General features: G+C 42.9%; 1 protein-coding gene across 7 annotated transcripts in view; it reads left to right on the top strand.

The window, feature by feature from the left end:
• PRKAG2 (protein kinase AMP-activated non-catalytic subunit gamma 2) overlaps positions 1-12,489 on the top strand; it is a 305,973-nt gene extending 293,484 nt beyond the window's left edge. For all 7 annotated transcript variants that reach the window (XM_070368928.1, XM_070368927.1, XM_070368926.1 and 4 more), the window contains 5 exons: positions 1,762-1,927; positions 2,408-2,445; positions 3,867-4,013; positions 7,036-7,129; positions 11,324-12,489. In XM_070368928.1, the coding sequence (XP_070225029.1) occupies positions 1,762-1,927; positions 2,408-2,445; positions 3,867-4,013; positions 7,036-7,129; positions 11,324-11,355 (477 nt within the window). In that variant the 3' untranslated portion in view covers positions 11,356-12,489. The remainder of the gene's footprint in view (positions 1-1,761; positions 1,928-2,407; positions 2,446-3,866; positions 4,014-7,035; positions 7,130-11,323) is intronic.
• Positions 12,490-13,210: the final 721 nt, after the last annotated feature.

Raw genomic sequence — 13,210 nt, 5'->3', positions numbered from 1 at the left:
TTGTGTAAATGCAACCCTCTTGATGCTTAAATGGATAGAAAAAGTAGGAAGGAGAAGAGTTTATTTACAAAAAAAAAAAAGCACGAAGTTTGGTAGAGACAATCCAGGGAAGAACTACAGAGGCACGGATTTTGATGGTCAGACTCCCCGTCCGCCATGGGCTGGATGCAGTCCCCTTGGCTCTGAGCTCCGGCAGGACCCCCGGCCGGAGCTGGGCCAGGCCCTTCGCCCACATAACCCCTTAAAGTCATCATTTAAAAAGAATATGAATCATGAGCGCCAAACACCGTTAAGCACTGACGCTGTGTCAGGCACTTCACATGGTAAACCTGATCCCCGCCACCACCCTTCTCAGGTAGGTATTTTTACTCATCTGATTCTTAAGCGATACAGTTCAGCGAGGTGGTGTGGCTTTGCCACGGTAGCCCTCCCTGCCCCCGGCCCCCTCGGGAGGCGGCTCAGGTCCTAGCCCTCAGGGCGCCTGGCTCACAGACTCGGACCCCGGTGGCAGAGCTCCAGCCCACTTCCACGGCCACGCTGTCGAGGAAGAGCCACCCACAGTTGGAGACAGGCCTTGGGCCATTTTTCTCTTCTATACAAAGGAGAGGAGGTTGCCTCTGCCAGTCCTGCTTTCTATTTGGGCCAACGTGATCATTACAATCGTGCTGTTAGAATGTCCAGCTAGGAATTTCCAGATAAAAAAATGAAGTTTTACTGAGTTGAAAGCACTCTCTCAGAAGCAGTAGCATTGCCCCAGAGACGTTTGCCCGTTAGCCGAGTGGACAGCGTGGATCAGGGGTTAGTGATCCTGCGTCGAGATGGGCTAGGTGACCTAATAGGCCTTTCTTTTTTTTTTTTTTCTCTAAATTTCTAGGATTCTCATGATTTGAATATTGATGAACTCTTTGACTTGAACATTTTGTTTCTTCTAATTGTTCATCTTTTCCTGATAATTATAAGGTACACCAGGAGGACGGAATCAACTGTGCCCTTTATAAAAGGTGGATTTTTGAAACCATAGAACCTTGTTTTATTTTAGTCAAACGTGACCCTAGACTTCTCTCTTCTGACTTCTCCCTCCTCCTCTAAAACAGCCCGTGAAAAGAAAAGTTAACTTTTAAATGTTCTTCTAATTCTGTTCGGTTGGCTTGTTCTTGTTCCTCATAGACAAAAATTGGAGTCCTCCAAAGGAGAATTCGGGATGTTAGAAGTGGGATGGGGTGAGAACTGGCTTAGCCGCTCAGCTAGCCACCATCCAACACTTCGGGTTTGGAAGCGTGTGGCTTCTTAGTAACTGTTACTTAAAGATGACAGCAGAACCACGAATTTAACAGGAATACTTTTAAAAGATTCTTGGTGGCTGATGGGCCTTAATATCAAAACAGGGCTGTGGTTCCCTTCTGTCCACTTTCCCAGTGAATGAAGAGAAGGAGAAAATGTTAGTGCTCTGCAGCGTTTTACTAAGTACTTAAATAGAAGCTTAGACATACAATCTGGTTTGAACAAAAGACACAGTCCTTATATGTAACATTTTCATATTAATTTACTAAATACTTAAATAGAAGCTTAGATATACAGGCTGGTTTGAACAAAAGACACAGTCCTTATATGTAATATTTCCATATTAATTCAGATTTCCGGATAGATTTGTAGAAAAGACTAACTTTAATTTGTTGCACATAGTTTTCATCAAGTGTGGACATGTGAACATTAACAAGGAGTGTCTCGGCTCTAGAGCATCTGTGTTATCTTCCTGTCTAGATGTCTGATATGCCAAAGCCTGCCTTCATGAAGCAGAACCTGGACGCACTTGGAATCGGGACCTACCATAACATCGCCTTCATACACCCGGACACTCCCATCATTAAAGCCTTGAACGTTTTCGTGGAAAGACGAGTGTCTGCCTTGCCTGTGGTGGACGAGTCAGGTCTGTGTGCCAAGCCATTCCTGTTATCTCCTTAGTGTAGAGTGTGTGTTAGCCGCTCAGTTGTGTCTGACTCTTTGTGACCCCATGGACTGTAGCCCACCAGGCCCCTCCATCCATGAGGTTCTCCAGGCAAGAATACTGGAGTGGGTTGCCATTCCCTGCTCCAGGGGATCTTCCTGACCCACATATCGAACCTGGGTCTCCTGCATTGCAGGCACTAGGGAAGCCCCACTTAGGGTAAAATTATTGTTAAATGACCTGGCGTATCAGATAAGTGGGGAGAAGGAAAACTTAGACCAGGGAGCACTCAGGGTAATAAGAATCATGTTTTCCATGAAGATATGATTTCATATCTGTTTTTAAACAGACAAGTTTATTTTGTTTAGCAGTATTTAATTCCCAGTGATTATCTAGTTAAGATTGATATTAAATGCTATTTCTTGTTTTACGACTTTTTCTAACATATATTTTTATTTTTAGGAAAAGTTGTAGATATTTATTCCAAATTTGATGTAATTGTAAGTATTTTTAATTTTGTTAAACCTGTCATCTAGAATGCCTGTGAAGCATATTCATTACTCTGTTTTTGTGATTTTTCCTAACTTAATAATTCCTGGCTTATTTGAGGATGAGGATCCTATCAGAGAATTCCACAGACTCCCCCATAATAACTGTACTTTTATTGGTATTTTATTCATGGATTTAGCAGTGAATAACATACTTTCAGCATCTTATAATTCTGTTTTTTCAGATCAGCCATGCCTTACCCGTTACTATAGCGTGTGTGTGTATTAAGTGGCCGTGTTTCTGTGTGAGAGACAGTGATTCATTCTGCGAACAGGCGTGGGCCTGGTACACACGTGGCTCCCTGGGCGCACGTAGCCCACTACTTGCTGATTGGCAACCGCTGTTCTAAAGAGGACAGGAAACCGATTACATACGTTGTATAGAGATCTTCCTTAATCCCTGGTTTAAATGTACCAGATTGATTTTGGTGCTACATCCTTCCACGTGTGCTTCTCTCCCCACCTCACTCATTTAAATGCATTTCCTTAGAGTTTTACATTAATTCTAAGAAAGGGAACTGAAACTCTGATAGCCCCAAACATGCACATCTTTTTTTTTTTTTGCCACAATATTGACTGCAGCATTTAAGTATTATTTTGTAGCTGTCTCAAACCCTTAAGTTTCATCCTATTCCGTTTAACATAATAGACACTGTAAAACAGGCTTACTGGAATCTGGTTGGGTGGGACCCCTATAAGTTTAATGAGAGCCTTGAGACCCATTCACATCTATAGGACTTCCTCCACAAGTACTTGGTCCTGACGGCTCCCCACCCCCAAGCCTTCCGAGCAGAAACCTTCTTCCCCAGCCCTGGGGACTTCTCACCCTTGGCAAATGTTAGTCCACCTCTCAAAAGACTTTATACATCAGGGAACAACCCTGTAGAGTAAGAGAGAGAGGGATAAATTAGAGTTTGGGATTAACAGATACAAATTACTATATAAATAGATGAAGAAGATTCTACTGTAGAGCACAGGGAACTATATTCAAGATCTGGTAATAACCTAAATGAAAAAATACATATATATGACTGATTCACTTTGCTGTATACCAGAGAGTAACAGTACCTTGTAAATCAACTATATTTCAATTAAAAAAAAAAACAAAACCCTATTGGGTAGGAATGGGGAATCTTCCATAGGTCACGCAGTCAGAATTTAACACAATTGCTTCATAATAAAGGTATACCTTACAAGCTTTACTGTTGATAAGATGATGAAATAACCGTACTCACGGCATGTGTTAAGCCAGTACCATGGTACTAAATTAAGATAAACATTAATGTTTTTAAAAAATCAGGTTGCTTTGAACTTACTTTGGTCATTAATGTGAATGGAAACAAAGGATATAATTCACTGCTACTTGATTGCAGAACCTTGCTGCTGAAAAAACGTACAACAACCTAGACATCACGGTGACCCAGGCCCTACAGCACCGGTCGCAGTATTTCGAGGGTGTAGTGAAGTGCAGTAAGCTGGAGATCCTGGAGACCATCGTGGACAGAATCGTGAGAGCGGAGGTGAGGCGGCTGCGCACACACGTCCCTCCCACCTCCCTCCTTGCTTCCCTCCACCAGCACTAACTAGGAAGCAGGGCCCCAGGAATTCCGAGTCACAGGAGCAGCCCCTGAGGCAGCCTTCCAGTCCAGCCGTGTGGCAGTCTCCTGCTGTAGAGCGTATCATGTGTCTTGGCACTTAGTAGGTCATCTGTGATGTCTTGGCACATAGTAGGTCATCTGTGAATGGCCATTGAATTAAATTTATAAGGCCTGATGTCATAGGCGAATCAAATAAATGGGTAGGCTACTTTCATGGTTTTAAAACTTAAGAAAACAGAAGTCCCAAGAGCTTTAAGTTTCCTTAGGGTGCTAGTGAATTTAAAGCTATAGATGTAATTATATTGTTTTAACAAAGTAAGTCAATAAAACTGTGTTCTGATCTTTTACTAAGTTAGAGTAATTGTCTTCCCATCAGCGTGTCTTTTCCTGATTTAAACCGTAAATGGTCAGTCCATCTCCTGACCCTCAGCCTCATGTCCCCTTTTATTTTACTTCCTGTAAGGTTTTTTTAATATACTTTACATAACACTCTAAATAAAAGATGTGCAGGCTCACCCCCATAGTGTATCGAATGCATTAAACCCATCCTCAGATAATTTCTTTCCTTTCTTGTTACGGATAGGAGATTAGCCTCTTTATCAATCTTTAGGACTGAAGCATCGATGCGCCTGTGTTCCTCCTAATCCCTAACTGGGCAAAAGCCATTCATAAGTCTGCTCTGATTTTTATTTAAATGCAAGGATGCAGTCCAAAAAGAAAAGTGCCTGAGCATTTTTAGGCTCACGGCGGGTGACCTTAGCCTGCTTTCTGAATCTTACCTGTAAAGTGGTATGGAGGCTGGAGCCCCTGCTCAGGAGCCAGTGGTGCCCAGGTCCACCGGCCCTGCCTGTGTGGAGAACCCCACTGCCCTGTCCTCGGGGCTGACGCCCAGCTGCAACCACCAGGCTTTTACCCTGTTTCCCTAGCCTTAACATGAAGGCTTTCATTTTTCTACTTGAACTTAATACCCATTACTAGTTTTCCAAAGGGCTTTAAGTGGCTTAGGAATACATCTAAGCTTTCTGTTGTTCTTTTTATGTGTCTTTTGAAGATCATAAGAAATTCCTCTATAAGGACGATGGACCACATCCATCTGATGGACTCCTTTATAATGATTAAGGATCATGTTAAAGGAGGATGCTATTGATATGGAAAAACAATATATTGCCAAGAGGAAAAGCCAATATAAAGTGTAATCCTTTGTGTGAACATAATGCACACACGCATAGAAAAGAGTCTAGAAAGACTTGCACCCCAGTATTGACACAGCTGTTTCTGGGGACGTGAGGACGTGGGGAATGCCAGCACTCCTGCGTGTTCCCACACCCCTGTTTAGGCGTGTGTTACTGTCACATGAAAGAAGAAAGTGTTTGGCTTGTCCTGGAAGTTCATCGGGTGAGCAACACAAATTTTACTGTAATATGAAATAGGTCATTGAGGAAAATAAAGACGTAATTTAAGTTTTCTCAAGTTTCCCATCTTGACTCTTTTCCTCATTAACTATTTTCCGCCAAAATATGTTGAAGCTGAAAACTGGGGACAAAGACCAGTTTTTAGCTTCAACATATTTTTGTTAGGAGAAGGGTATACATCAGCACTATGTGTATCAGCCATGATTTGGCTTGTTTATATGACAAATATCACACTAGCTTTTAGAAAAGGAACATCTGTACGTTTAGACTCATCAACAAATAAAATACTTTTGGTGCAACTAATTCTAAGTTAAATGGTTTCCTCTTGACCTTTAGTATTTAGTAGTTCAAAAGAGAGTCATTTATCATTATTAAATATTAACAACCAACTGTGTCTACTATAGAACATAAAGCATTCTCTGACCCTAGCTGTCAAGCATCAGTTTATGATCACAGTTAATAGATAACTGTGTTATATCACAGGGTGATTGAAGAATCTAAATTGTTCTAGAGGAGCTTTTAAAATAAATGTACGATTAGCATGATTAAGATGACAGAGTAATTTCCTTTTTAACCTAAAAGCAAGCTATGATGTCAGAAGAGTCTCTAACACAGTATCATTCAAGACAGACTTTGAAAAGGATTCCCCTCCTCCCTCCCATCTCTTCCCTGTGCGCCCCACCCCCAATTCTGCACCAGCCAGGGTTTCCATGGTCAGGATGGGGAAGAGAATCTCCAAGCTGACCACCAGCATGTGTTTGCTTCAGGCCTGAGTCCTAACGCTCATACATCAGAGAAGCTCTATGCTCTCTCTCTCTTTCCTGAGGACACCTTGTTACAGTAATACCTCAAACATTGTCCACTTATAAAAGCCTTTCAAGTAGAAAACAGGACATGAATGTAATTCATTTCACTGTGTTATAGTTGATTATCCTCTGTTATTCTTAATATATGAACTTCATAGAGAAAAGAGAAAAAATAAGCATAGTGACCTTTTAGTTTTGCTGTTTATTTGGACTTCTCTGCCATGTAAAACAGTTATCTGATAGTTATTAGAAACCAAAGTACAACGGTAAAAAATCTAAAACCGTTCAAGAGATTATAGCTACAAGAAATAGCTACTATTACACTTCCTGTTTTGAGTTGTATCTTTCATATATTAATATTTTGAAAATAGAAAACTAAGCCAGACATAGCCAGCCAGTGTTTCTTGTGTGCATGGGGCTAAGTTGCTTCAGTCATGTCCGACTCTTTGCAATGCTTTGGACTGTAGCCCTCCAGGCTCCTCTGTCCGTGGGAGTTCTTCAGGCAAGAATACTGGAGTGGGTTGCCATGCCCTCCTCCAGGAGATCTTCCTGACCCAGGGATCAAACCCAGGTCTCCTGCATTGCAGGCAGATTCTTTACCATCTGAGCCTCTGGTTGTTGTTACTCACTGTATAGTACATGAAAGATTTTCTTTCTAAGGTTCATTTTAAAACTTGACTTTACTTCAGCTTTCACGTGTGGGACCTCCCCTTCTCTCGTTTGCAGGTCCATCGGCTGGTGGTCGTCAATGAAGCCGATAGTATCGTGGGAATTATTTCCCTGTCCGATATTCTGCAGGCCCTGATACTCACCCCCGCAGGTATAAATGCTAGTGTCTGACCTTCACCGTAAGTACATGGCAGGGGGTGGGGTGAGCAGTAAGCCCTTCCCTAGCACCTGCCAGCCACAGCCTTCTCTACAGCACTTCATTTTCATTTTCGTTGTGGTTTTGAAGTTTCACTGTCCTACTTGAGAGAGAAAAGTTTATAGAAAGTATTCTGACTTAGGAGCATCCTATCAGTACCTAGAGTGCTTCAGTAATCAAGGTCTCATTGCCATGTTCATCATAACCTTTTCCTTTAAAAAGAGCTCCTCAGTTTCGCTTTGTTTTTAGGGCTGCTAACTGGAAATCAGGAAGGAAATTCTTTGGGATCTACCTATTAAAACCATCCTTGGGTTCAAGCCCTGGGTTGGGAAGATCCCCTGGAGAAAATGGCAACCCACTCTAGTATTCTTGCCTGGAGAATCCCATGGACAGAGGAGCCTGGCAGGCTACAGTCCATGGGGTCACAAATAATTGAACATGACTGACTAACACTTTCACTTTCACCCTTCCAAAAGAACTTACTAGTAGTGAGTATATAAAACAAATGAGCTGCACAAACTTTTGCATTAATAGCATATTAATAGTTATTTACGTTAACTGCCAAATGACATTTGGTGACTAAACTCATTTTCTCCCAGATTCACTCTAAGCAAACCCTCAGGTCACAGTCAGGGAGCCTGCAAGACTGGGGAGGGGACTTTAGAAGAGAGAAGTTGGTGTTTCTGCCATGCCACATGTTTACTAGATGGGTCCTAAAACCACCGCCCGCCGCCTCTACCCGCCTCGCCCATCTACTGTACTAAGCATTTACAGATAGCCCAGCCTCAGGCCTCACAGATCAAGGCCAAGACCTGAGAGTAAATGATGTGCCCTTTGAACTCTTAAGTTAAACATTAAAATTTGCATTTGCTTGGGTATTGATTTTCCTTTAGTTCAGAAATTAATCAGACTAGCTACGACTAGTTTTTACAGTTGGCCTGTGAGCTGAAGATACCCGCCCTAAAGGAACCCCCACCACCAGTGGGAAGCAGACCCCACTAAGCCAGGAGGGCGGGGGCGGGGGCGTGGCCCCGGGGAACAGGGGCTCACAGAGCTGGAGCAGCACCCGGCGGTGTTGGAGAAGTCCTGGGGCCCAGCCTACGTCTGCTGAGCCGAACCTCTCGAGATGGGGCTTGCTACAGTCATTTTAAAATCTCAGACATTAGAGAACTTCGTTTTAAAGACAAGTTTCAGTACAGCATTAGAGGTCAACCTTTGCACACACCACAAGCAATCAGCCACCACCATGCAACTGACCCCTCACCCATGTCAGCCCCCGTCCCCCTCCTTCTGGAAACCAGTCCTGTCTTCTCCATGTGTTTTTGTTGTTATTTCATTAGTTTTGGCTCAGGGTTTTGGGGTTTTTTTTAAGATTCCACATATGAATAAAATCATATGCTATTTATCTTTTCCTGTCTTATTCCATGCTGAAGTAAGTGAACGATCCATCCACGTTGTCAAAAATGGCAGGATTTCATTTTTTTTATGGCTCATGATAATCTCTATAGTCATGAAATGAGAAAAGGACTAAAAGAATGTGAGATTGTCCATAGCATTACTTACAGTAACCTAAAACTGGGAATAACCCAGACATCTTTGAGCACAAGGATGGACAGACTGCATTCTGTCCGTCGGTAGAATGGGTGGATGGTGAACGCACAGTTGTATCTGACAGTGGACGAACCGCATAGACAAACCATAAAGCGAGGGAGCAGGACCAGTGTGGAGAGGGTGGTTCCACCGGTGTACAGCTGGCCCTTGAACAATATGGGTCCACTCCCACGTGGAATTTTTTCAACAGTAGACTGCAGTCCCACACGGCCCATGGCTGGTTGAACCCACAGAGGTGGAACTAAGGATGCAAGGTGGAATCATGGGTACAGAGGCCAAGCTGTATGCAGTGCCCCGGCTCCACATGTTCACGGGTCAGCTCTACAGCCCCTCCATGCACGTTAGGGAAAGGACTCTTCCCCTCAGGCTCATCCCCACGGCCACGTCACTTGGCACCTTGAGAAAACCGGCTGGCCCTGGGCCAAGGCACACAGCTTGCCGAGCAGAGTCAGGCCAAACGTCAGCTCCCTTCTGTCCCCGAGGCCAAGATTCTTTGTGCATCACAAATTCACAGTAAGCAATTCTTTATCCTCTCTGTGCCTTGGCAAAACAAACCAGAAGAATGAGAATGTTCATCTGGGCGGGTTTAAATTTCCATCCAGATTGGATTTTTTCAGAAATTCTAAGTCACTGATACAAGTCAGCGTTAATGAGAATGCAAGGAGGAAACCTGGGCCACAGCTGGATTTGAAATGTATGTTAGCACAGAAATAGCATTATGACAGAGAAGGCAATGGCACCCCACTCCAGTACTCTTGCCTGGAAAATCCCATGGACAGAGGAGCCTGGTGGGCTGCTGTCTCTGGGGTTGCACAGAGTCGGACACGACTGAAGCAGCTTAGCAGCAGCAGCAGCATTATGAAAACAGGGATAGTCAAAGTAAGAGTTCTTTCTAGTACAGTTGGATGTAACACTGTTTATTTAAGGATGTGCCCTGTGCTCCCGATATCTGGATTATCCATGAGCCTTGGGGGCAGAGCTCTCTTGGAATGGAGGGAGCACCTCCTTCAGACCAGACAGTGTGGTGGGAGCGTCAGACCAGAGGTCCCACCTGGGCCACCAAGCCCGCTCACCACCCGCTCTCCCCCGGAGCTGTGAGTGTGGGCCAGCTCGCGGCTCCCCTGTGCAGCCTCCACCCCTTCTACAGAACAAGCAGCTGACACAGGCCTCCTGTCCCTGCAGAGATCCTTACCCTGATTGAAACCACACCACAAGGCCCCATGCCCAGGATGAGCAAGGTAGATGTTTATTGGATAATGAGTAAGAGATGCTTTTGAAATCATCCACTATTATGAATAAAAGGGCAGTTGAGTTCAGTCGCTCAGTCATGTCCAACTCTTTGCAACCCCATGGACTGCAGCACACCAGGCCTCCCTGTCCATCACCAACTCCCAGAGCTTGCTCAAACTCGTGTTCATCGAGTTGGTGATGCCATCCAACCATCTCATCCTCTGTCGTCCCCTTCTCCTTCTGCCTTCCATCTTTCCCAGCATCAAGGTCTTTTCCAATGAGACAGTTCTTTGCATCAGGTGGCCGAAGTATTCAATTTCAGCTTCAGCATCAGTCCTTCCAATGAACATTCAGGACTGATTTCCTTTAGGATGGACTAGTTGGATCTCCTTGCAGTCCAAGGGACTCTCAAGAGTCTTCTCCAACACCACAATTCAAAAGCATCAGTTCTTCAGCGCTCTGCTTTCTTTATGGTCCAACTCTCACATCCATACGTGACTAGTGGAAAACCCATAGCTTTGACTAGACAGACCTTTGTCGGCAAAATAAGGTCTCTCCTTCTACCAGTAGTTATTCTTTTCATTGGATAATGGACACAATTTCCCATTAAGGATACTGATTTGGTAATTAACATTTTCTCTTGTTCAAAAAAGTTTCAGCTATAGTTCATTGTCCAGCTTATCTCAGATGTTTCAAGCGAACTTAAGTATCTGCACACGCAACCAGTGAGTCAACAGCCCAATGGCAGTAGCTCCAGTCTTTTAACCCCTTATTTTTATAGATTGTTAATCTCTTTCAAAGTGAACTGTCTTCTAGCATCTAATGAAAAAACAGAGAAGCTGTTGTAATGGAAAAAAAAAAGCAACTCCCCCCCTCCTAACACATTTAGAAATATCCTGGCCAGATGAGAGTAGGTGTTAGGTCAGGTACTGTAAACATGTTACAAAGCTTTTCTTTTTCACATTTTTTGTAAGTATATACAACGGAAGTACTTTGCACCTTCACTAAAACTTAAATATACATTTCTTTTAAAACTTTTTAGCAGCAAAACCCTCTTCTTTTCAAATTAAACCTTGCACAGTTAGAGTTACAATATGCAGTATAGAATAAAGGCATGCCGCAGCGATGCCAGGGGTGGAGGGCGGTGGAACCCGGACCCACCTGCTCATCGCCCACGACTCGTGAGGCTCTGCAGGTGAAGGTAGGAGCCACGGGGTGGAGAACCGCCTCTGTGCTCACCTAGGACCGGCGCAGCAGCAACATATTTTTACGTTTGCTTTGAAACTTCCATTTCCCATCTCCTGGCAGGTGCCAAACAGAAGCAAACGGAAGCCGAGTGACCCCCGTGAGCAGAGGAGCCCTTGCAGGAGAACTTGAACAAAGATGCTGGGTCACGCTTTGCCTCATGAACACGGACTGCGAAGAACACAGCAAAAACGGCTGAGAACGTGTGGTATCAGGGTTTAGCAATGGGTTTTTTTTTCCCCAGTGATGTTGACACGAAGCATAAAAAGAGAAAGCTTGTATGTGTTTGAAGATTTCAAGCTTGCATTAAAAGACTGTTCTCAGACCATCGTCTGAAAGATTTCAAATGCTGTATGTCATTAAAGTGCACTGTGTCCTGCGTTTTTATTCTTTTTCATGTTAAAGAAGTCACTGGTATCTTAACAGGCGGCATGATGTAAGGCAAGTGTGGCCTATTGAGAACTAGAGCCTTACGTCGGAACAGCGGCCCGTCACCACCGCTGCCCGCGGCGGCCGGAGCGTGTCCCGGCGAGGCGGCACTGCTGGAGTGTGAACGCGCTGAACCTTTACCAGATCAGTTTGTTTTCATTCAATTTGTTGACTAGCTGTAATCTGAATATAAATAATTTACTTTATAAAATTTTAATGATGGTCTTACGTTTAAGTGTTCCGTTCTGAACCACAGTGTAAAACAAGGCTGACTTACAGCAGCTTTATTTATTTTTTACTTTCATGCAGTTTTTTTACACATCTTTTTGGTGGGTAAACTTCACCATACCCATGAATAAACCATTGGTTGCTACTTTAAAAGGGCAGTTTTCTCATCATTTCAGTTCGGACCTGGAAAGGATAAGACTTCTCAGAGAGCCACTGTTGGGTTTTAAAAGCTGACGTTTCTAACAGCATGTGTGGGAACCTGCTCTGCAGGGCTGCAAACAAAGTGCCCGGAAGATGTCTATTTTTTTCCTTGTGTTTTGACATGAAAATCATGATGTCTGTATGACTGCTGATGCGATTGTTTTGTAAATTTTACTGTGGCATATGCAGTATTGTCATATGGTTGAGGAGAAACACAATGTTTCCTAGTGTAAGTGCTCTGAAAATGTTGACACTGTGTGTGCGTGTGCGTCTGTGTGTGTGTATACACACACACATGAGTATAGTTTGGTTTTTTGTTTTGGGGTTTTTTTTTTTCAGATTGAAAACTTAAAATAAATCTTACTATCTGCCATGTTGTTAAAGAAGTTCTTTAAAATACTTTGTATTTCAGCACACATTAATTAGAATCCTACATGCAATTTTCCACTTAGATCTTTCTCCCCAAATAAAGGAGAATATGCATTCTCCTTTCCTTTTTTACATCAACAGGAAATAAGACCTTAGTGATTTGATTCATAAACTTTACCTCTCTCCATTATTAAATAAAACATTTCATTTAAAATTTCCATGCATATTTTATCATGCTAGGGGTCAATTTTTTCATCTCCTAATAGGCCAAATATGAAAGAGATTTTGCCTGTTTTCCCCATAGAAACAGTAGTGTTTGTGATTTAGGCTAATGGTAAATCTTGGAGAACAATGAAATATCAGAGAAAGTTAAAAAAATACCTGGTAATAAACCTGACCCAGGAGATGGGAGGCTTATATGCTAAGAACTATAAAACACTGATAAAGGAAATTGAAGATGATTCAAAAAAATGGAAATATATCCCATGCTCTTACACTGGAAGAATTGACATTGTTAAAATGGCCATGTTACCCAAAGCAGTCTATAGATTTAATGCAATCCCTATCAAGTTACTCATGACATTTTTTACTAAAACAAATTTTTTACTAGAACTAAAATAATAACTAAAATCTATATGGAAACATGAAAGACCCAGAATAGCCAAAGCAATACCAAGGAAAAACCAAAGCTAGAGGCATAACCCTCCTAGACTTCAGACGCTA

This window comes from Bos mutus, chromosome 4, assembly GCF_027580195.1.
Source record: "Bos mutus isolate GX-2022 chromosome 4, NWIPB_WYAK_1.1, whole genome shotgun sequence".
NCBI classification, from domain to species: Eukaryota; Metazoa; Chordata; class Mammalia; order Artiodactyla; family Bovidae; genus Bos; species Bos mutus.
The sequence above is the reverse complement of the archived record's forward strand: the minus strand, read 5'-3'. Positions and strand labels throughout refer to the sequence as shown.